Source organism: Pseudopodoces humilis, chromosome 1 (genome assembly GCF_049639895.1).
Source record: "Pseudopodoces humilis isolate 2021_Gansu_Grassland_sample_001 chromosome 1, ASM4963989v1, whole genome shotgun sequence".
NCBI lineage: Eukaryota > Metazoa > Chordata > Aves > Passeriformes > Paridae > Pseudopodoces > Pseudopodoces humilis.
The window spans coordinates 48,540,957-48,566,968 of NC_142200.1; the positions used below are offsets into that span (position 1 = coordinate 48,540,957).

Sequence of the window (26,012 nt, forward strand, 5' to 3'; positions counted from 1 at the left end):
AATCTGTAAGCTGATTATTGTTGCTTAATTCACTTCTGAATGCAAACATCTTTGCATATTTCAGACACTGCTATATAGAGCTGAAATCAGAAAAGCTAAAAGAGCTTGAGAGCTCAGTCTAAATCCCAACTGTCTGGCTCCCTGGCCAATGCCTTGCATTATACAAAGTGTGTAGCCGTCCTACACCTTTGATGTAAAACAACTCTCTTTTAATGTGCTTTAATCTCTTATTCCCTTTGTCTATCACATAATAATCCTCTTGCTCATGGTAATCCTCAAAATCACATATGCTCTTTAAAGCTTTTCTTTTGGAAAGTATTCACACCCATTTTTCTGGGCACTGGCAACTAAATATTACAGAAAACCTGATTCTTCTGACTTTGACCAAGACAATCTGAATTTTTTGTATTCCACATTTACTGCTTGGCTGGAACTGGGTCAACAACATGAGTAAACAGTTTCTAGTTGTCCAATAGAACCACGGTGTGTGGACTGTTTGTTTGGCCAAGGCAGAGGCACAAGATGTTTGGGAGAGTTAACAGGAAACAAGTAAAATGACATTTTTATTTGGGTTATAAAACAGAAAATGAAGTTTAGTTGTCTAGAATGATTTAAGAACATGTTCTCCTGGACTATTAAAACAAGCTAGTGAAAGAAAAATTCTCCCCTCCTCAGCAGTAATAATCAAGCCCCCTAGCACTGGCTCCTGGACACTTATAAACATGCTACTGGCTACTCAAAGTTTGATTACTGTAAAGTTAAGTATTTTTTGATATTGTCACCTTAAATCAGAGGTAGAAGTTGAGACTAGAATAACTTAATCAGATCAGCATGTTGATTTAAATGATCTAATCATGACAAAAAGTGATGATTAGAATGGAAGTCTCATCAGGTCAGATGTAAGATCCTAAATGACATAAACTGCATAAATTGCAGGACATGATGAATATGAGCCTAAGAGTTCAAAAAGAGAGATCTTTTAAAAGGTCTTAGAAGATCTTTTTATTTGTTGATAAATGTGCACATTGCCATAAAGAATTTGTAGGAAGCTAGGAGGAGTGCTGAGGCACAGCTTCCAATGATACAACAGCACAACCTGCTGATCAGACCACCTCATCTTGTCTGTCCAAGACCATCCAGTTTGCCTCACTAACTCCCCAAAAGACCAAGCACAGAAATTTCTCCAGGTTTGCTTTTTACAGAGAGTAGGGTCTGCTGTTCTGTCAGCAGGACAGATCCTGGTTCTACTCCTGATGTCTAGGGGTATTTTACTTTTTTTTGCCCTTGTTGGAAGGTGCTTCTCCCATCCTCAGACATGGGAATTACCCGTCCATAACCCCTCTGCGTTGATCAGTCCTACACAGACACATGACACATGTTATTGCCCCTCTCCTAAGCCATCAGAGCAGGCAGAGGGAGGGATCAGTCCTGGGCTCTGGGTCAGCTACTGACTCACAGCAGCTGCCCTGGGGATGATGGATACACAGACCCCAGCTTTACAGCACAGCTCCCTGGTGTCATGAGTTAGCGGTTCAATGTGCCTGTTATCTGATCTTGTCATTACAAGAGTTTTAAAGTTGCTCCTGAACTTCTGTGAAGCTCTCATTGTTGTACAAAATAAAGGTAATTTTGCACTTCTTTCCTAGAGATTATAACCTACATCTCACGAGTCACAAACCAGAACACAAACTTCCCAATTTCAAGAGTCTGAGGAAAGGGATTTTGATGGTTTCTCAACCTAAGCAGCTTTGAAATTTTGATGTTCAGGGATGCCTTACAGATCTGCAGGTCCCTCTTTGCAGTCAACTGTGGTAGCTCAAAGAATGCCGCCCAGGCTTAACAAGAACAATAAATAGTACCAATAAACACTCCAAGCTGAAATGGGCTGCATGTGGGAATCAGGCAGTACTATTTCTAAAAGAAAGGCAGGAAATTAGGCTCTCTTATGCCATTTCAAATGTTTACAGTAAATCAGCAAAATTAATGGTTGTAGCAGATAGAAACTCTGCTCTGACTGAAAATTCACTGTACTCCAAGCAAACTAGCCAAATATTAATTTCCTTACAGCTGTTTTCGCAATTTATTTCCTTGATTTCCCAAAACGATGTCAGCTGCATTTTCTCATGAGTGCAAACATTTGTGTTGCAAAAAATAAGAAACTCAAGAATTTAATCCATTTTTAGGAAATGAAGTTAACTTATCAACTATAAGTGCTAATCTTCCCATCTCATATGAAATCCAGAAACTTCAGATAGATATAAAACACTTAGGTAACTTGACTCTTTGCACAAAGATGTAGATTTTAAACACTGATGGCAAACACTTGTCAAAAGGAACCAGGTTTAATTTGGTGAGCAGAAAAAAACGAGGTATAACACCAAGGTTACAACCAAGATCCTTAGGAAGATGCTGAACAAAATTTTTCATGCAGATGTACCAATGCATATAAAAAAAAGTAACCTAATCTTTTCCATTTCTCACTCTAAGGAGGATCAAAAGTTCAGCTATCACAGGGAGCATCCTTGCTTTCTTTAGCCCTCATCAAGGTGATGACAAACAACTCTAGTCTGCCAAATCTTAATTAACTAATCACTTTCTCAATCTTTGTTAGCAATGTATTGATTAGACAAACATAACTATTAAATTTTGAAATATGTTGCTTTGTTCAGTTTCTGAACTTTTAAAATCCATGCGTCCACTCCTAAATCACTGCTTTAATGTTGATTGGAAAATATTTTATTGTGGCAACTATATATTAAAAAAAATTAAAAATCTTAACTGAAATTAGATTAAATGAACAGAAATTAAAATAGAGGCAAATTTAAAATCATGGCATACATGCTAATACTACGAGAAGAAGAAAACTTCAGTGTTCAGATGGGAAGCTTAATGTTATCAGTATTCACAAGACTAGAATCAAAAGGTCTGGAGTAAACTTTAGGCTCCCTTTATATTTCAATTTTTCCACTACTGATACAGGGCCAATAACCCTTACTTTTCTCATTTGTGGATTATTGCAAGGATGAAAAATACAATGTCAATGCTGAGTACTATCATAATTAATTTTATAAGTGGGAATAAAATCATGAAGCTATATCATAAAAGTAAAAAAATTGGGTATTTGAAGCCGTAAATGCACAACACTGAACACATCAGGAAATAGTCTGGTGAGGAAAATAAATAAATCTTTTTTTTCTTCAGTAGCAATGAAGCAAAATTTTAGAAATCACCATATGATTTTCTTCCCCACATATTTCTGATTAAGGAGGCCCATTCTGAAAATGTTTATGGAACAATTTTTGAAAGTTAATACTATCACAAGTACAAGTACTTTTTGATGCATGTATGGGTAGAGTCTGAGATTTTCACTTTACAGAAGAGTGGCTGCATAGATAAGAACAGGATTATGTAACTAGTAAACTTTCGTAGTTAAGTGAATTCTAAAACAGCTAGTGATACATGAAAAAGGAAATTACAAAGTCCTTTTTAATTATCTCTCTGTATTAAAAAAAGGAGAACTCTTCCCACCTGGAGAATTCACAGAGGACACAAATAGCATAATAGTAGAACTAATCACAGAAGAAGAAAAAAAATCTCTTTAAAATATTAAAATTAATGTCAGCAGAAGTCATGAGTCACAGTTTAAAATAACACATGACAAGGATAATTGGCTTATTATTTTTTTAAGCAGTCAATAGAAGAAGATGGATGACAAACCTTACAAGTTACAGCAATTTATTGGTTGCTTATAAAATAGTTTAACTATATTGCCCTATAAAAGTGTATGTCTATATATCAGGCAAAGGTCTGACTCCCTTTTTTGAGTCATAGACATCAGCTGTTTACCTCTTCTCTGAGGTGGATTTTTAGGATTCATTCCACTGACACAGAAGAGAAATGCTTTGGAAACTTTGTCCCTTTAACTTTTTCATTCCTAATCTCAGCAAAACTTCACAGCAGCAAGTACCTGATTATAATTCAAAACAATGTTACTTGTGGCCTTTGGCAAGTTTCCTTTCAATCAAAATTAATCCCACATTTACATTTATGGCTGAAACACAGAATTTCCAACTCAACTTATGTTCTAGGTATTTCTAAATCAATATGAAGGCTTAAACTCCCACGTGATTTTTCGTCTAATTTCATTTGCTTAGGTTGCAGAAATAGGCACTGATGTAGTTATTCTTTCAAAAATAAACTCAAGGTCATCCTAAATTTTGTTCTAAAAAAACCCCAACTTTAGAAGCAATTAAGTGAATCCGGAATACAGCATGGATAACATGCAGCAAGATGTATGAACCTTGCTATTTGCTATGGATGTGTCAGTGCTTTTTTTGACCTGAGGATCCCTCTGTACATTATGTAAGAGGATAAGACCAAAAAGACAGAATTTTAAAAGTGACTGTAAAACTATTAGATTTTGCACGCTGACACGCTTACCTGCATGGTGCTACACCTTTCTGTCCTGATCAAAATGTGGAAGAATGTTAAAAAGAACCAACAGAACATCAAAAGTAGAACTCCGTGATACCGTAAGTGCTTGAGTACCAGCCAGCACTCCTGATAAAAGATGGAAAGTGGCTTGGTGAGCACTTCCACCATCTCCCTCAGCACTCTTGGGTGATCCCAGCCAGCCATGGACCTGTGTGTGTCTAAGTGGTGCAGGAGGTCACTGCCCATTTCCCCTTGGACTATAGGGGCTTCACTCTGCTCCCTGTTCCAGTCTTCCAGCTCAGGGGCTGGGTACCTGGAGAAAAACTGATCTTACAAAAGTTGAGACAAAGAAGGTATTGGGTACCTTGGCCTTTTCCTCCTCCATGAGGCTGTTTTCCTTTCCATTTCAAAGTAGCGTTAAAACCTTCAGTTAAGATATGCAGGTCTATCACTATGTCAAATCCTAAGCTTTCAACACCAAGTATATGATTAGTGGTGTCAGATCTGTCAAAATTCAACAACTGCAGCAGGTATTAAATGCAGTAGCACTGACTCTGTTGTTGGCAGCTGGTTGGCTCTAGTGGGGCTTGCCCCAGGACCGAGGGCTCCAAGCCTTCCTGTCTCCTTCTGCTCCCAGAAGTCCCTTGGGGTGACCTTCTGGGCTTTTCATCTTCTCTAAAACACCCTGGGAGAGCTTGAGAACAGGGCAAGCTTTCTTGATGATGGAGGAACAGTGAAGGGATTTAACAGGTGGCTGGTGGCTCGACTTTCTGCTTAATTGACCATCCTAATGCTGTTGAGATCAAATTATATTGTTTACAGTGTGTTATGAAACACTACTTTGGACAGGCTATTTTTCATTATTACTGAAATCAAGTAACTGAATGCAAAGGACAGCTGTGCAAGAAATGTATTTTGTAGCCAACACTGTATTGTATTACACTATACTATCAAAAGGCACTCAGTGAATGTCAGGGTGTGTAAGTTTTCACTGGTTCAAGTCTTCTGAAACTGCATCTTTCCTGAATGAAGACACATAACAACATAAAAAAAGCCAAAAAAACTGAATTCCAGTTTTCAAAGAATTTCTTGTACAGTTGCTACATGCTCAACTCTCTATGGATTAAGCTTTGAAATCATAAAACCAAATATATATATATATATATATATATCTATCTAAGACTTACGCAAGCTTTTCATGGCAGAAATTGATAATTTCAACTTTGACACATCAGGCTCTTACAGGATTTGAAAGAAGCAGCTGCACAGAACAATTAGGCAGCTGGAGACCAACCTTCTGCAGCAATATAAAGCTCCAGTTTCTGAGTCTGCAGGGATATGCGATACCAGATTTTAAGCAGTGACGTCTTAACATGCAGAAGAGCTGTCACTGCTGTTTTCAGTTTCAAGAAGGAAATTATTTCTGGGGGTAGAGCCAATTTAAAGAGGAAGTATTTTGGGAGGGTATTAAAGCTAAAGCTGGAAGCTCTTTGAAATGGCAAACATGTTTGAAACACCAAAGTTTGAGCCTTTCTTTTAAACATTACTTGTCACTACTTCTACCTTTCCCAAAATACTTGACTTTTAACCTTGTTTACACTGTGTTCCAGTGAATTTGTGCGTGATAAGGCTGGCAACTCAACGCAAAAATGGTAACAGTTTATGGGATCAACTTTATTCCAGCCTTTTTCAGTCTCTGCATTTTTTTTTAATAATAGCTTTTTTATATATGAGATTTTATTAGGATGATTGGTTGTATTGCTGCACAGAGAGCATGCAAAAGTGCTCTACATGTGCCAACACTGGATACTGGAAAAACTGAGGTACCTCTCTGAGAGCTAGTCAGGTACTACAGGATTCCCAGCAGTACATAGCTGCATTTGCATCTTCTGCCTATAAACAAACTCCATATGATGGTGGAAATGACTTAGCTTCATTATTAACACAAACTGTTACAGAATCCAAACATTGGAGATCCCAGAGAAAACCACACACAGAGAGGCATAAGCTAAAATTTAAACTAAATTGAAGTTGGGGAGAAATCAGAGGACAGAAAATGAGTTATGAAGTCTATATTACATATTTTTATGTATCATCAATATAGCCATCTACCTGCACATAATACATAAGCTTTCCTTGAGAATGCTCTCAATATATGCCCTGTATTCAAATTGTTAAAAAACCCACAGCCTTTATAAGCCTTAAGTCAGCTCAATTGGCTATTTCTTCACAAAATGGCTACTAATTCAGTAGAGATTGGGTGTAGGAGGTGATCACCTGCTACATGCAAAGGAGAGCTCCCTTGTGACTTCAGTTCTACCTCAGCAATTAACCAACCAAATAAGCATCTCCAGCCAGAGACCTGTGAAACAAGTTCAAAGCAGACAGACATGCTCCTGCCCATGGCAGGGGGGTTGGAACTGGCTGATATTTAAAGGTCTCTTCCAACACAGTCTGTGATTCTGTGTCACTCTGATTTTCCTGCAGGAAATTGCTTATTTAACACCACACAGGAGCTTTTTGTCAAATGCAGGGAACAATCCAGCTTCACAGGGCAGCTTTTGTCTGCCTTCCTGGGCAATTTTCACTCACAGCTTCTCCATCAAAATGTTCTCTAGTCTTATTAATTCCTATGCCATCTTGTTGAGTCACTTTGAATTTCCTGTATTTTAAAAACTGACTGCTTCAGGTAAAAGTAAAGTAAAATTTATCTTTTCAGGTTTAAAAGCTCTTCTTGGTCTTTTTGGGGAACTCACTATATGGAATAGGATGAAAATTATCTACCTCAAAATATAGCAGACTTGAGGTTCTCTTGCAGCTGGTCCCAGCTGAATCTCCCTGTGATCATGGTGGGTCCTCTTAGAGATCACAGTTTAACACTCTTCCTGCTGTGACTTGCCACCTAAGTCTTCTTGCCTTGTCTGTCACTACCATCCTAATTTTTAGCCCCAGGCTTACAAAAATGCCATTCTGTCTCCTTGTCTATCTCAAGAGTCTATAAGCAGTTTATAGGTATCTTATGGGGTGACTACTTTGTCTTCCTGATATTTGCTCTTGCAGCTCCCCAAGAAAGTTTGCTTAGGCAAACACTTGGCCCTAGAGTTAAACATCTGTTTTCCAGTTTTTTTTTTTTTAAAACAAAGAACATCACCATGGTCTGGTACTTAAGAGTTTGCTTTTTTTCCCTTCAGCAAGTGAGAAAGCTTTTGTTTTGGGAAGAAAAATATCTTTGAACATGTTATGCATTATCTTTCTTTTTTAAAGATGACCATGAAAGACAGCAAGAGCTTACATTCTGCTGTAGTCTCTTTACTAGGAAGGAATGCTTGCTACAAACAGGACTCTAAGGGAATCAGGCATCCATACATTATGTGAAGATCTCTGGAAGAAATTATTAGCTATTTGCTTTAAATTATTCCCTTTGTTCCAACATGATCATACATACATAAGTAAAACCAGCTGCTCTCAGGTCTCACAAAAGTGATCTCTGTGTGAATTTAAAAGGCCAGAGAGCTGCAGCACTGCTCAGTAGGGCTTATTGCTGATGGTAATGAAGAACAATTGGGTCAGAGGAGGAAGCAGCCACATCTCATTTTCATCACTGGTCTGCTGGAAAGCTGTGACCCACATTTGCAGTTACTTCCAAGAAAGTTCTCATTTATCCATTTCCAGTTTGACGTGATCCTTTGTCAAAAGCACAAGCAGGTATCCTTCAGGGAAATGTGGATTCATACTGCCTGGGACCAATTTGTGCACTAAATTAGGAGTGGAAGTAGTGCAAGTTGTTGATGCAAGGAATGTAGACAGGAAAATCTTAGAAATCTTTCAAGACTGAATAAAGCTGACAAATTAAAAATTCACAGAACTGATGCACAACAACAGCTTTCAAGAAAATAAGCATTGTTAATAGCAAATTTGTAAACCTCTTCACTAGAACAGGCACATTTCAAGTACAGCACCTGTTGAAGTATTTTAGTAGCCTTCCAAACCAAAAATGTCATTTCACATTCCTTGCTTCCAGGATCAGATGTCAGTCTCCTTGGAAGCAGGAGCTGCAGCCGATAATGTCCGCTGTTTCACTTTCAACAGCGCTGGCTCGTTGTGACTTTCCAAGCATTCCATTATTCCTGTTTTTCTAAACATTGTGAGAACAGTTTTCATTTTCTCACATGAGAGGGATGATGGTATCAAGGCAGTTACATGACTTCCAAGAAAGACAAAGGGCATCCCGGCTCAGTTCACGCCGTGCTGCAGTTCATACTCAGCTGAACTTCACTCCTCAGAACTGTCTGTTCTCAGCACTGTCTGCAGCTGTGAAATCCAGAGCTGTGCCTTGTCTGCTGCCAGCTCCAGCATGGCACAGTCACACATGGCAGCCTGGCAGGCACTCAGGCCATGGAGGAACTAGCACTAAGCATACCTGCATGATTTTGTTGTGATTTCACAGATATCCTCAGCTGCTCAGCTTCAAAAAATGTGAGATGAACGGGCTTACTTCTGATATACAAAGAGGATTACCTAGGATATATTTATTTCAGGGCAAAATTCATTTTGGCTATGGAAAGAGTTTTGCCTTCAGTGTGCAGTAAGAGTTTTTTACATATCAGTTAGGGTACATTGAAAGAAAAAGGGGATTAGTTCATAACTTTTCAGATATCAGAACTACACTTAATTCAAGATACTGCTGTTTTTATCAACCTAATTCTTGTAAAAGGAATTGTATTTCAAACCTAGTTAACAGTTATGTATCTTGTGCTGGAGCAGATCCTTATGACTAATTCAGACCCGTGAGTGAAAGGAGGGCTCCCTGAAAGCATGAGATAAATCAACATGTGCAAATGCAATTATTAAAAAACTTGACCCTGTGCCACACAGTTCATGCATCTGAATGAACCACAGGCCTTGCTTTTGCCATAAATGTTACATTTTAAAATCCGTAAGTTGGAAGTACACAATATACTGTAATTGTACTGTATTTGTAACAACTTGTTCAAGAAGAGATTTTTGTAAAAGAACCATCATGAAGTGGAACTGAGCCAGCCAGATTACTGGCAAAGCTTCCTGCTGAATATGATTAGATAAAGGGAGAATGGAGACTGGAGAAAACTGATCCTCTCAGCAGAATTTGCCATAATTATATACAGGATGGGGAATTAGTTATTATTCTGCTGTTAAATTCCTCAAGTGGCCAGAAGAAACATTCTTGCATAATCTGCTTTTTCAATCTAGCCCATGTAAAACAAAGATCATTTTAAAAAAAAGGAGATGCGGCTGACCAAGTTCTATAAAGCTGGTAATTTTTTCCCCCTAAAGGTTAGACAGTGGAAAGGGGTACTGGGATTGCCTTACCAGCACATCTCCAATAGCCAGCTAACTTTTGTTTAACAGAAAATTTCATTTTAAGAAGTAAAATCACTGAATTTCACACATATAATGCAAAATAGCCTCATGTCAAATGCTGTTCTGGTAAGGCAACATCTTTGTAATGGTTCATTGCCAGCCTGACCTGAACTCTGCCTCCTCACATTGTTGTGACTCAAATTATCAGGTTTTTACTAACACAACAGAACTTCTGTGATTGCAGATTCCTGTTTGTGTGAGGAACACATGGCTTGGAGCGTTCTCATTGCTGCCTTATGCAAGTGGAAGTGGTGCTAATAAGATGAAATAAGAATTCAGAAAATATACAGAAGATGCATTACCACGACAGGGAGTAGGATATCTAGCTTAACGAGAAGTGGGGGATTGCTCTTGATGCTACTGAGAGCAGTGAAACAGCAACAACAAAATGGTGGGAGATGGGCACTGCTGGCCCATGGGCCAACAGATGAGTTTGGTAATGGAGGGACTGTGAGCCCAGCTACACAAATGGAATCTATCTCTGTGCTTCTCCCTTCCAAAAATCAGAAACAGTTACATAATTATTCAAACTAGCAACATGAAACAGAATCAGAGGAAAAGGAAACAAAAGAAAGAAGCTGTGAAAAAGGACAGCTTGTCTGAAAGATAATTATATACAGAATAAAGAACTAGGAAAAAAAAGCACTGGTATTGTATGCTTATAGATTAGCAATGATTTTCTTTAAACACAGACTGCGCTAGTTATCCCCATTTTTTCCATTTCAGAAGTTGCAAACATGATGGTTTCATAATTCATGACTGGGTGGGTGACCTTAGCTGCTGTATTTCTACAAGCCACCATATCTGGTCTGCTGAGATGGCCTTACTAAAATTCTACTAATTAAAACACAAAAAGGAAAAAAGAAAAAGGGCAATTTGAATTCCTTGCAGGAACCCAGAAAAATCTCTTGAGTTGCCAGAGCTGAAACGCTGTCATCTCCTCTTAACTTCCTGCTTGTAACCCATTCCCTTTCCTCAGACAGGAATGACACTTGTCTGCTGGAGCTGCCCTGTTTGTCCATCAACACACTGGACTGGGAATTTAAAGAGAGTTCTTCTCTGAGCTAACCAGAAGGGTGCAACTGGGAGAAACAAAAAGATTAAAATATAGGCAAAATTTAGAGGGATTGAATGTTACAGCCATGGGTGATTAATATTCATGTGCACAGTGGGGAATGTTGCACACCAGTAACATTACGCAATAATGCTTTTAGCAGATATAATATATGACTATATAAATGATGGGCATCTGAATACTGTCTGAAGACTCTGTAGTCTGACTTCTGGTGGGGTGTTGCTGCCTGACAAACTAAAAGATCTACATTTTCCATAGGCAGCAAAACACGAAAGACAAAAATCAATGAAATTAGATTAATTATGGACATATCATTACTTTTCAAAACAGTATTAAAGAATGGTTGGAGAGCCATTATCTGTAAAAATCAGAATAAATGTCCTAGGAAAAATGGTGACTGACATAAGTGTCATGAGGTCATCTGATCCAGTTTACTAAACAGAAGTTTTTACTGAGGAAATGAGCCATGCCATTAGCTTCAGTCTGTCCCCAAACAAATCTTCATTAAGTAACCACTTCTGTGAAGCATGGCAAACAGCTCAGTCTTGATTATTGTGGGAAGGTGTCAGGGACTGCACCAGAAAAATCAGTGTAAATACAACTCCAGGAGAAGACATGTCAGTTGCCTTCAACAAGTATTAAAATATTAATTCAATGGAGTTAAATAAGAACTCTGCAGTGAGAGTAAAGATTAATCAAAGTGTATGAAATAAAAAGTCTTTTATAAAAACCACATTTTAAGCAGACAAACTGATGAGTATCAGCAAAGCAGTTAAAGTATAACTGGAGAGCTGACTACCAGATGATGTGCATCAGCAGCACACCAGGCCTTGTTCTATAAAATTATTTAATGACATTACCACTTTTGCAATGTGAACTTATTTTCATTTAATCTGAGAAATGCAACACTTTCCTTTTTTTGATGAAAAGCCATCATTTTGTAACTTACTGAAATTTCAGGAAGACGTATGCTAATTTGGATTTTGCAAAATTTCTTCAAACTGCCCCAGCAGAAAGATACCAACTTGTTCCTGACACTTTATCAAAAATCAAACATGCACCAGTCTTATTTTACAAGTGAAATGTTTTTCATAACAATATGAATGAGCTAGATATTGCTGACAGCTTGAATTAATAATTTCCCTGGGCTTTTTTCTTTCTCCTAAGAAGCATATTGTCATGCTCCATTATTATTATTATTATTATTATTATTATTATTATTATTATTATTATTATTATTATTATTATTATTATTATTATTATTATTATTAATAATAATAATAATAATAATAATAATAATAATAATAATAATAATAATAATAATAATATAAAAATAGTAGTAATAGACTTTTCAGGAGAATAAAATTTGATGTAAAAGTTGATGCCAGATGATGCTGATACAGTGTCTGATATTTCAGTGTCAGAAGCTGACAATGCCTCAGGCTCCAAATTAGTTAATGTCATGTTGAAAGTGAGAAAAAGGAAGCCTAGATCAGGTGGGTATTCCTAATCCTGTACCCATGATTAATGCCACATATTCCCAATTACCACCAATGTTGTTTGACAACTATACTGGGTTTTTTTTGGAAATTAGTGATGGTAATTGACAATTTCAATTGCATAGTTTTTGACTTCAGTAAAAACTACTTTGTTCTTGTGCATCTGCATAGGCATTGGCCAGAATGTCACCCTAAAAGAGTTCCTGACACTTTTCCATGCCTGCTGGAGAGGCAGTTACCTGAAGATGGAGTCAGGCTTCCTCTGCACATCAGCAGTAGCTGGCAAAGTTAGTTTTTTGCCAGTTCTTTGAAAGACATGCATGTACCAAACTTAATGTGCAGAGAGGGAGACAACAAATGGTCTGGGAGAAGTGCACATGATTGCAGTGCAAATAGAGACAACCCCTTTAATGGAGTCATGCTGGTTTGCAGTGGGAGGTCTTCTTTCAATCATTCTTTAGCACACATATGGATGTGACAGAAACAGTCCTGACACTGGGTAAAAAAAAATCAATTCTTATTGTGTTGAAAATTTGCCTGCTACTACAGGTTAGGGGAAGCGTAAATATTTAACTCACTGACATTTCTCAGGAGCTATTTTTTTTGGCAGCAAAATGAAAAAAAAGCCCAGCCCCAAGATCTGAAAAGATTCCCTGGAAATTGTTTTGTAAGCCATGTCTGTATTATGCCTTAGAATCTTGTTGCCCAGTTTAAGATTTCAACAGCAAAAGGACTAGAAAAGCTTACATTCTTATCTTCTAAAAAAAATATCCTACACTGGATTCCAACAGATTCATGCTCCTGCCCCAGACTCCTCTGGTTGTAAAGGTACCAACAGTGAAATAGAGGAGCTGGATGTTTCTGTGGCACCTGGATACAGAAATTATTAATTGATTCTATGATGGTGGCAGCTGAGGATACATCACCTTACACAACTAGACCCTCAGTGAGCAAATTTTGCAGGAAAAGAAAGACATGTCTCAGCTTTGTAGCTTAACAGACTGCTCTGGTCTGCAATATTGTACTTAAAATATTAAGAAATGCATCTGCAGAACAGATGAGGGAAAGTATTCCTCTTCATTTGATGAAATTCCAACACTGCTGCTGTGGTCTCAAAAATTCCCAAAGCTATTCAAGCTTTCTATCCAGTGCCTACTTATCTGTCATGTTCATTATTTTCCATTCACTAGTTTTGCCAGCCCTTTGAAGGCAATAAAGGGATCCTGGACACCATTAACTTGACGACCATTTCATATCCCTCTATATCTCCTGCCTGCAGGAAAACTGGATTCTCATCACAACCAGAAAATATGTTCTAAAATAAATGTCAAAAGCTGACTACACTGTGAGCTCAAACAGCATCAATAAAATGTGCTAGACAGCATATCATCTCCATGTAGTCTACACATCAATTCATACACGATGAAGGAATAAGGAGAAGACAAAGTATTTTGGAAAAATTCAGGTTGAAAGCTCCATGCATCTGCTTCTCACCATCAACTATTCACACAGGGAAAGGTGTTATTGATTCTACATAATAAATGATTTTTGAAGTGCAGGCCATAATTCTGTTTTATGAAACCCTTCTGGACCTACTTTTCTACTTAAAAACTGGTTTTATCCTTTGTCCTTCTTCTTCCTCTTTTGTCACTTCTCACCTTCTTTAACTTAACCATCATACTCTTTGCCCTTCAATGAAAGCAGGTATGTTGAATTAGGAAAAAAAGAAGTGTTAAGAGTAAAACTTTAACTGCTTTAGTGGCTATTTATTTACAGATACACGTTTTCTCCAGTGGTGCATGTCACCAGTAGGGTGGGCTATTGTATAAATAAAAAAAAAAATGACCACCCACGTTTTCAGGTTCAGTACCCCTTCACTCAAGGGTATTCATGATACAGGTACTCCTCGATTGTGCCACCCAAACTCACAGAAGACCAGCCTTCGAACTCAGTGAAAGTCTTCTCAGCTAAAGTAGCAGTAAGCAGAGATCATAAGAACTTACGTTCTCAGTAAGCACTGCCAGAAATAGAAAAAGGCTCTCAGGACTTCAGCACATATTTGAAGTCCAAGAAAAGGGGACAACTAGCAACATAAATCAGATTATGGGACGGAGTTCTTACTCATAATGCCAAGTGCAATCTGTGGAAGAATGTGACACCGGAACAGATGCTGATGTGCTGCAGGCTGCAGTCTGTGTAGACAAGGTGTGCCTGTTTAAGCATTAACCCTGCAGGTAGCTCATGTGAGGTTAAATACAACTGCCTATTTACACAAAAGGATACTGTGCACATCTGGGTGAACATGATGCAGCTTTTTGGCTGTGGGCAAAGTCGTAGAGGAATATTTAGGAAGACAGAATGTTGGTGCTGGTACTGGAAATCTTAACTCACAACTCCTTGTCCTTATCTCTCTTTATTTTTTATTTTTTTTTTTCTGAAAGGAGAATAAGCATTTTGGTCTTAGCTGTGCATTAATCTAACTTCTAAAATGATCTAACTCCCCCATAGCCACATCCCAAATAGGGCAAGACAAGCTTCCTTGGAAGTATGTAACAAGACAGTAACTGACTTCACCTACATCAGAGCATACAGCCTTGACAACCCCACTATCAGACCTTCCAACACATGCAATACTTCCCTTCACCCTTCCTCCATCTCTCTGGAACCCTTCTTCTTTTGCTTCCCCCTTTTTAAATAAAAGAGGCAAATGGTGAAATGTCACATGAGCATTCAGGGGGCTATGTGAGATAAGGCAGCGTAAGGCCATGACACCAGGTGACAACACGTTCTGTCACTTGGGTGCAAATCACCCTTCATGCAAAATGGAAACCAGCAGGTTTTCTCAGGACTTCCTGAGGCAGTCAAATTGAGGCTCATGGAGGAGTTGGGTTTTATTCATAGCTTATTTTGTTATAGTAGACCCTGATTTTTTTCTGCCACAGATCTACATAATTTTATTTGATTCTTTGTGAAGTTCAGAAGAAAATGAAAATAAATTGAGAGAAAAACTTTCAAAACAGAAATAGCCTGCCAGCACTTGTTTTGCTATCCTATTATAATATTCTGACTTCCATCTAAACCTTCCCAGGGGGATACATATCTACATTTTACTTTAGCTAAAGACAGAATTAATTTGAAAATTATTACAGGAAAGAGAATGGTTATCAGGACATCATATTCACTGTGCAAAGAAAAAAAGAAGGCATTTTCCTCAACAGAACAGGAAAGAGATCTGCCACATTAGAGGATTCTGTGGTATTATTTATTGGTTTTTAGGTTTTTTTTTCCCTCCTCTGAAAGCTTAGCTCAAATTCTTGATCAAAGCAACTAGGAATTGTTCTGCTCAGACGGCTTACTGCATTTTAAGTGGGATGCAATTTAGCACTCTCCCATCTGACCAAAGCTAAATTCAGTAAGGGAAAACAATTTCCAAAGACCAACACATCCATTTCCCTCTTAAGAGGCCAGACAAAGGTTGTGGCATTAGAACAGATTACCAACATCTGCCTGCAGTGTGCTATTGATAAAAGGGACTGTTAGACTCTGATGGAAGTGAGACTATCCCTCTTTGCAAAACAGCATTAGGTGTTTTCCAGATCCCAGTATTGGAGTTGCACTGTGCTTTTTATTGAGCATTTTAAGAAGCAGTGCATTGAGACTGGTGTAAAAGACTAAATCACATCTCTGTGTATACTTCAGAGGTTCTGCAATTTTTTTAATGTGCAGTTTTCTTTGCTGACACATTTCCTTTGGGTTTGCCTGTCATATTATTAAAGAAACAAAGCAGTGTTTGTTTCAAAAAGTGTTTACTAAAGTACGCACCCCATAGTCTACCATAGCTTCAAAGAGCCAATTACTGTTAGACTGTTTCATAAACACGTATTTAGGAAGCATGAAAATGTGCAATTATTTACACTATTCAGTACCTAATACATCATATTTGAGCTCCAAAATGGGAATTACTGACATGATGAAATATAATGCTTCCAAACAAATTGCTGTACTACAAGTGGGGCCCTGTAGAGCTGTACTCATTAAACACTGAAATCAAAAATCACTCAGTCACTTAAAAAAGCTCATCATCACCAAGTATCTCATCTCTAACTTCCTGTAAAATCCTATGGTTCAAGAGAGCTTTACAAGTATTATCTGGGGAAAACCAAAATATTGAGGTTTGCCTTAAAGGAATGGTGTGGAACTCAGTGCAGGTGAGTGGCAGCACATGGTTGGAGATTGGACAGTTACACAAACTAAAAAGAAAAGCCCAAGTTTTTTTTACACACTGGATGCATTAATTAAACATAGCCTCTCCAGGATAGAGGCCCAAGTCTTGCTTCCCAAAAGACAACTGTAGTTAAAAGCACATTAGTCTATTTTAGGAAAATGGCAGGAATTATTATTAAAAATGTGATCTCATTATATAAATTGGGGCATGTCTTCAGCTACTGATTCAGCTCATTTCTGTCACTGCCATCACAAAAACATTGCAATGGAAATAAGCTGGAACAAAGAAAGATTCTGGTCTTTGTTGTACTTTTCCATAAAGTGAAAATGTAATTATTTGCTCTTGAGCTAAAGAATGATGTATCATCTCTAATTCTTTTAGTTCTGAGAATTAAAGTAGTGACCAGTTCCTGAGAACAAAAGTTTGGGATAAAAGGTACATTGCTCCCTCACAATTTACAAATGGAAAAGGACTGTGATTTTATTTAATTTTATATCCTGCTGCATACTCTATCCATTAGCTTGCAATTACAAGCTGGAACTGCTGTGGGAAACCTGCTTCCTTGTGATGTGATTCCAGGCATATTTCAAAGAAGGTTGGTTCCTACCTCTGTGTTCAAGTCACGTAACTCTGTCCCCAAAACCACAGACTCACCAGGCTGCTGAGTCAGAGCTGCTGAAATCATGCCAGCCTTGCCCTGCACCTGAGTTCACTCTTAGGACACCAGACCTGAGCCCCTGTCTGGGGCAGACCTGCCAGCCAGCCCAAGCTGCTGGCAAAGGGCAGACTTGCCTTGCAGCAGTGAGCAGGAGAGACTGTTTGCCATAAGCCACTGCTTCTTGGATTGTGGAAAAATCACTGAGGTTTCACGCTTGTTTATGGGCTCAGAAAAATGTTAATTCTCAGCTAATGAGACTTGAGGCATGCAGCGCTCAGTCAGCAGAACAACTTCTAAATTACTGTTTTGCTTGTAATGACTTCCTGTACATTTGTTATGGTACACCAAGTGGAATTTTTTCTCAGCTAGGTGCTGGACATTAAGGTGCTGTAATACACAGGCATAGCTGCAGGCTCCATCAGGGCACTTCCACAGGAGCATGCACACCAGCAGGAGTGGGGTACACAACCATGGGATCAGGACTCTGTCACTGCATTGGCACACTGGGAGGTCTCTGTGAAACTGGGGTCCTGAACATCTCTACTAAAATCTCCAGTAGTGGTGCATTTGATAACACACCTACCTAATCTGAAACTAAAGCAGAGTTCAAATCCAAACATGCTCTGTACACCTTCGGGGAGAACTGTGTAAATCTGAACATCTGAAATGATTATCATTTTTTGTGCGTGCATTATAATAAAAACAAAAGAATTAAAGGAAAAATTAATTTAAGCAATTCCATACAAATATGTGCAAAGGGCTTCTGTAAGTTTTTTTTAATATCTGTAAAGAAATTAATGCAAGATTAACAAATAATTAAACATTACCTTTTAAGTAACTAATCCCTGCATCCTCTTTATTTGTGCTCCACTTGATAAGAAATGCACTTAAAAGTTCTTTGCACAGAACAATAGGGATTTCTCTTCTCTTTCTCCTCTAAAATAATGCTTTTTCCCCATTTCATTTGAGATTATCAGTTCACAGGTCTGATGGTCATCTTACTCCTAGCATCTCAAAAGGCCAACAGGGTCTTACAGAGCAGCAAGCCGAGCAGCACACAGCAGTGTATCCTTGCACTGAGGACTGCTGACTGTATGCCAGGCTTTGCCAAAGCAGAGCTGGAGGTTTGAGGGAGGTGTAGTCCTGGTGAGGCTACATCCCAGGTGTGTGCCCAGTGTGGCACTCCCCGGCATGAGAGACGTATGGGCATTGGCAGAGTTGGTGGGTCAGGAGTATGATTTACCCATTTTCAACCTTGGAGATGTCCAAGTTATTTGGACAACTGGAGAAGTCAACAAAACAAGTGCTGTCTTAACAAATTAGCAGAGTTGTTCTGTGTTTCCAAAAGTGCTTACAAACACAACATGTTCCTTCAAGACATTTTAAGCTCACGGTTTTGAATAATTAAGATCTTTCTCACATTCTTACCTCACTATGAGCCATAGCCCAAATGTTCATAACGTGTATCAAGTAAATAAAGAAAAAGAATAGTAAGCAAAGATGGAATACCAAAGGGTAATACTGGCTCTTCTTTCCCTGTGTTTGAAACACATTTATAACTTTGGATACTGCTGTAAACTCCTCCAAATGATGTTTTCAGATGCGGAAAAAAATAATTAGGCCATGCCCTACAAAACAAAATCCTTTTCCCACCCTTTCTGAATTTCTCATTAAAAACCTTCACTGGCCTCATAAAAATGGTGTTTTTTGGTGTGATGTGGAGCTTAACATTCATCAAGCTGACTACTGGGATAGATGAGATGAAACTCATAGTAGCTACAGTCAGACACCTCTGAAACTGGAAACAATGTTCTCTTCCAAGGTCAGATCCTCATTAGAAAAGGAAAACATTTTTAAGTGCTGACTTTAGCAATTTGATAGCAGATCCAAAAGGCAGAACACATTTTAGGATTACTCAAGGAAAGAGAGGAAATGAACCATATAAATTCTTTTTCAAACTGTTTTCTACAATCTTCAGATTTATTTTAAGTTTCAACATCTGCATGAAGGTCTTAACGTAGTTATATTTCTTCAGACCTTTTGTGGAAATATCCTAATTTTGGTACAGATCCAGAAACCAACCTTAGCTTCAACTGGAAATAACATGTGAAATCCTAATTCCTTGTTTCCTTTGGAACAGAGCAGTCTCTGGAGGGACAACTCTGAAGAATCCAAACGACTTCTGGCATACAAATCCACAGGATTTGATTTTATTTTTTAATTCTGCCTGGCACAAGTCAGTTTTTAGACTTTTGCATTTTATATATTTATTTATTTATTTATTTATTTATTTTTAATTGGCTAGGCAGCCCCTTAGAGATTTTCCACAAAATATCTGACTTGTCTTGACCAGATGTTCCAATGAATGGAAGGAAAATGATCTGCTCAGCTGAAAGACTGTAATTAACATACACTGTGGTAACTCTCTGTCCTTCCCTATCCTGCTGGCTACACAGCACAGTTTCCTTGGGATTTTTATTCATTTTGCTTTTAAGCAGAAGTGTAATATTACTGAGAATCACCAGATGGCATTGCTGTAGATAACTCTGATATTTCCCTTCACCAAACTGTACAGTGGATAGATGCTGAATTGCAATCTAGTGCAGAGTTTTTCCTGATGTTACTACTTGTTAGAGATGTCATTACATATTTGTATATTACACTATGTTATGTATTTCTATGCATGTGTGCTCATGCCTGAGCCCTCACAATGTCATAAGGTTTGTCTACAGCAAAGGATCATGCATGGCTACATAGGGAAAGTTTAGAAACATAGACACAAAAAATGCGGGAGAAAGATTTTCTTTAGACTACTTTAACATTTCATTGTTTCTTAATAACTGCATTTTTCAAGCTCGTTGAAATGATTCACTGACTTAAAATTGTTAAAAGGCTACTTATTTAGTGACTGGATTTGTTGTCTGAAGCACTTCAGCTACAATAGCTGCATCTGGAAATAACCTGGGATCAAATTATGTAATAACTCACAGCTCATTAAACTCCTCTGAAAAGATCAGATGACCTGGGTGTTAATTTTTAGTGCACCCTATGGTGTATAACATATGTCAGCACTTCAGAGCTGCTCTGCCTCCCAGCCTGCACATCTCTGCTCTCAGGGACGGCCACGGTCAGGATGCCTCCATGGGTAGGCATCTCACCGGTACTGAGATAGCAAATATGAGGGTAAATGGAGCTAGCTTTCAAGGCATGATGTAGTTGTGACATAGAACTTATTTATAATTCCATATAAAGTGTCAAGATTGCATTTTCTCTTCCTTATTCCAAACCCCTTAATTTAAGAACAAGGATAAAGGGAGTTTGTAGCCAGGTGGGGTGTTGGGAGGAAAGGGCAAAAACCGGAAGATTTGGCAAGGAGGGAATAGTTTTTTCTCAAAGTGACCTTGCAGCTGAGAATGCTAAGAATGTCATAGTGGGAAGGAGTGTCCATTTATTATGCTTAGTGTTCATCCTCTGCTGGATTTGAGAAGTAGAATTCCAGTGTAGAGACAACATACAGACATGCTTGAGCCTTCTGGAAGTGAGATATAAAAGTACAGCCTTGTGATGAATTGCCTGTGTGAAATGCCCTTTGATATCTGGGGCAGGCAGTGGGTCCCCTCATCACTGTGTGCTAGGATGAGCTGAGCCTAATGGAGCCTATGCCTCTGTGTGTCTCTTTTCACTAGAATGAACTAAGCCAAACAGAGCCAAATGTGGACTCAATGTGGGCACAATGTCCCAGTGTGTCCCTGCTGACCAGCAATGTTGGTGAGGTAATGAAACAACTCTACTCTTTGCATTTCAGCTGTGGTTTGGTGGTTGCCATCGTTACCTGTATGTGTTGACTCACACATGGGGATTGACCTCTTCTCTCAGGTAAACAGCGACAGGATGAGAGGTCCTAATTAGTCCTAAGCTGTGCCAGGGAAGGTTTAGGTTGGATATTAGGAGGAAATTTGGTGGTAGACTTTGGTGAGGTTAGGATTTGCCTCCCCACTCATAGTGTAGCATTTCATCCCTTTGGTGATATCAAGTTTGTGCCTCCACCTCCATTTTTACACTTGGGCTCAGTTTCATCCAGCTGCAGCCATGCCTCCATGTTCCCACAGCAGTGCTAGGGTCAGTGCAGGCTGCAGAGGACACCATGTGGGCAGCCACCCTTAGCTGAGTTCTGTGCCATAGCCAGTGCACAGGTTTGTAGTTACACCGGGCACATCCTTGGGAACTGAGCTAGAGGTGCAATTCCTGATTGCAGAACTAAACCGCCAACACTCTGTGGCAAAAGGAAATGAAAACCTGAGGCTGCCACCACAACAACAAAGGCTAACAGGTAAAGTGTGATTTTTGTCCATAGTTCTTGCTTTATCCAGATGCCCTGGAAAGCTGTGGATCATTGCTCTAGAGGAACAATTTTGAATCCAGTAAACTGACAGCTCTCCTGTCTTTTCCACCATCAAGCTGGAATTTTCCTGGACTTTCAGCTGTCAAAGAGATTTTCAAAATCAGTGTATGATCACAGCTTGGTATTAGTAAATGAAAAGCCATGTTCTTGAGGGAATTTCTGATGATGATGAAAGGAATCTCTCTTGGTTGAATAGGCAGAGATGCTTTAGGGGCAGGAGGACTGCTCTCTCATTTGGGGACGTTAAAACCATTTTTAGAACATAACTGCTCCCATGTCTCCCACAAAAGCATTTGCAACCTCAGTGGAGATAAACCTGAAATACCGTTCTCCTTTCTTCATGCCTGCCTAGTTGTTGTGCCGTTTCCCATTTTATTGGAGCAGATATTAATAGAAACCATCAACATTGCCTTTCATATTTCTCTGCTGTGAGCTAGGCACAGGCAACACCAAGGTAGTCAATAAACAGATAGTGGTATCTAAGTCAGGTACTAAAAGAGAAAAGTTGTCTGAAATGATACCAGTGGAAGGGATGGGCCCTTGGAGCCCAAGAATTAGAGAATGAAAAAGATAACTCAGTAAAATTCCCACTTCATAAAATAGGCATCTACAGCAATCTTTAAATGCTTCTATGTACGTCCAAAGAGAGCACTGCAAATCATTCCTCTCTGTTTTTAATGGCCTGACTACAGAAGCAATAACCCAAAACATGCTCACTGGATTATGTTTTTCAATATCCCAGTTTTGTTCACATGATTTTTAAAATAAAGTCAGCTACCCAGAGAAGAGATCAGGCCTCTATGGTTGCATTACAAAAAAGGGACCATAAACAAGAGATAGTTTACAGTAAAAGTTTTCCTCTTTCACGTTTTCCAGTGTTTTTGGCTGGCACACACAGCCAATCTCCATTTATACACCATCATCCCCAGACACAGGCATCATTTTCCTAAGTGACAAGAACAACCTCTTACATATGGATAATGAAAAAATAGTTATTCTCTTCTGTATTAATGATCACAGTTATTTTTATAAAGGAAAAATGTTATCAAAGCCATTCTCACAGAACAGAAAACCCTCTCTGGGATCAACCCAAGCTGATCTGACAAAGATCAGAGAGTGCACACTGAAAGACCCCTGAAAACTCCCATCCTTCAGTTTTTGCCTCAGAATGCGTTTGACACAAACTAATACCACACAATGAAGTAGCACACACCTTATGCAAATCCTGTCTTTGTGGTTTGGTGCAAACCTTGGGTGCTCACAAGGGCTATTTCTATAGCAGAAATGCTGTCGTGTGAATACTATTTCTTTAGTGATTTAGATGAGAACTGCTCTGCAGCATTTGTTAAAAATGCTTTGATGTTTGTGATGTGTTGCCAATATATTTCCAATGGTACTTAAACTTGATGCTTTTAGAAAAATCTTTAATTTAGCTGAACATTTTTGGTAAAAGGATTTAAAGTGTTCTTTGATGACATAAAACAATTGACAAGCAGCTTTAAAAAAGACTTACAAGGAATAAACAACTGCACCTGTGAGATAACACACAAAAGGACAAAAGTTTACAGAAAACAGAATGAAAAATACAGCAGAAGAGGTAGTAGGTACAGTGAAATACATATAATAGTCAGTATTAGTCAAGAATATGATTAGTATATGAACAGTGTACAAATAGTAAATGAAGCTTGTGTAAAACAGTGGAACGGTTGCACAGAAGTCAAAAGAAAGAGGCTCTCTCTCATCCTGCCACAGAGAAGAGCACACACATGTAATGGCTCCTGCCTCTTGCTTTCCTGAATGAGAGAAGCAGATTTGGAATTTGGTTTTACTTCCCCTTAAGCACTATTTTGGTGACAAAATCTGAAATTCATCATGGTTATTTCCAAAAGAAAAGCAACCTTAAACATTAAAAGGAAGGTTTGAAGTCTCATGTTTACACTGAAACCTCTCCCTCTAGCAAGTCTTGAATAGTTTGAACTGCAGAAAGAATGTAACAGCAAAATGTGAACATGCATGTTTTGACCTGCAGACTGCTTCTTCCTTTCTTCATTCTCTCATCTTCGATGGGACCTAGAGAGCTGGAACAGTCTCTTTGAGCCAGTAAAAACCACATCCAGTAACTTATACAATCACTTCAACTTTGTAGAAGACCCCATCAGAGAGATCCTCCTCCACTGGTCACAGCCAGCAAAACTGCTAACCCAGAGCCTTCTTGCTCAGCCTTGCCAAATTGTGATTGCTCTTTTGGGGAAGATAGCAAGAGGAGACATGACCTTGGACTTCCCTTCTATGTGCTTTCAGCTCAGAATAAATTAGCTTGGACACAGAACGAACCACAACTGCATCAATCTTTCTCTGTGTGTGGTTTGAGGCTGATTAGTCTGTCCAGCTCCCTGGTGAAACACAGACTCTCTTAATGGCTTGGCGTCTGGCAGAGAAAAGCCTGGTCTGATGGAAATGCACTCCAAGTACCTTCCCTTTCTGAACCCCCCTCTGGATTTCCGTTTGTGTTACTCACCAGTACTGCTCTGGATGGTCCTCACCGTGGTGGTTGTACGCGGGGGAGATGAGGACCGCAGCGATATGCACTCATCATCCTGGGAGCAGCCCTTCTCGATGGCTCTGACATAGCTGTGGCTCCTCATGCGGAAGCAGCCCGGCATAGGCAGATCCAGCGCTTCCACCGCCTGAGACTCCAGTTCGCTGAACACGGACTCGCAGACGGATTCGAACTGACCGTTCACCTCCATCTCACTCACCTGCAGACAGACACCAGGCAGGTCAGCGCATCCCGTATGCGGATATTCCACACTGCCTGATACAAACACTCTCGAGCTACAGTAGCACAATGGCCAACACCTGTTAGAGGATCCCTTTGCACATGATGAAAGGTAAATGGGTAGCAGCAATTGTGAGGGGAAGAAAACAATGTACAAAAAGGGGAGACAGGTGTTGGGCAAAGATTCAGCAGAGTTTGAGCTCTTGGCTCTTCTGAAACTGGTGGGAAGCCTGGAGCCTTCGTAGCAGGTTCTGTTTTATGTCACCCGGGGTCCATGGCAGAGGTTGAATATTTGGTCATTGTGATCACTACATGTAAAATAAAAATCACTCTTTCATTGTGGGGTGAGGAAAAAACCAAAAAGGGTCAGCTTAACTCTAGTACATTATCAATGCAACCCACAGGCAATCACAGGGATAAAAACCTGAGTGGCTAGGAAGCTGAAGGGAAACAAACACAGGAAGGGGAGGTTGGTAAGGGAACCAGGTTTGCTGCTAGGGAAAAATGTTTGTGGAACTAAATTTCTGGCTGAGAGCAGATGCAAAGGAATCCTTAGACCCTTTGTGCAGCAGACACTAGGTGGTGACAAAGACTTGTGCTCATGGTGGTCAAAGAATGTTCAAAAACTTCCTGCAGGTCTTAAGAATCTGGAAACCGTTTACCTTGGCTTAATTAGAAATGGATGCTCATGTTTCTAAACTGAGAATTGAGCCCTGAGCTTGGCATTAAAGCACAATAATTATCACGGTAGGAAACATGCAGATGGGAACCATCACTTGAGGATTTTGTTAATTTTCAAACATGTACAAGGCCAAGTTAACAGAAGAAGATAAGAGTATATTAGGATGGTAGAAAAAAAAACAAAAACATTTGAAATTCTCTTCCAGGATTAATGTTACCAAGAAAAATGTTTGTGGAGTCTTTGTACACAAATCTGAAAAATCTCAGAGAGTAAACCACATATTTTTTCAAAGGAAAACTATTTTAAAAAGCTTGGAAGAGTAGTAGGTAGTACAACAGAAAGAATAATCTTACTATGGCAAAGAATATCCAATCCTCAAGTAAAATATCTCTGAATTTATGCATTTTTAAAACAAAAAAAAAATTGTCCACCTTGGCAAAGAATAACCACTCCTTGGCTGATAGCTTTGTGTGTTAGGTGTGCAGCTAAACAAGTAACCTGACCTAATGTTCATGTAGTTGAGACCTGAATTTCTGTGCTGTTTTTCTCCTGGAGACATCCTGACCCTCCTTTCAGAGCATCAGCCCATGCCCTATGCAAAGTGCCTCACTACAAAATACACAGGTGAATACTCTGAAGTGTCTAAATATAGCGTACTGCAGAAAGGCAAACTACAGCTCCACATTGAATGGCACATGTATTTGTTATGGCCACAACTGAAGTCCTAGTGTCACTGATGTCACACACTTTTTTTGACATTGCAATGATTTGATATGCCAGTAATAAGGGATCAGAATCTGGCACCACAAATCCTGCCTGCTGCACTTCTGGACTAGTGTAAGGAAGTTCTTTCATCCA

General features: G+C 39.1%; 1 protein-coding gene across 6 annotated transcripts in view; it reads right to left on the reverse strand.

Moving 5' to 3' along the window:
- DLGAP1 (DLG associated protein 1) overlaps positions 1-26,012 on the reverse strand; it is a 403,326-nt gene that overhangs the window by 67,668 nt on the left and 309,646 nt on the right. For all 6 annotated transcript variants that reach the window (XM_088054765.1, XM_088054779.1, XM_088054756.1 and 3 more), the window contains one exon: positions 24,212-24,452. In XM_088054765.1, coding sequence (XP_087910891.1) covers positions 24,212-24,452 — 241 coding nt within the window. The remainder of the gene's footprint in view (positions 1-24,211; positions 24,453-26,012) is intronic.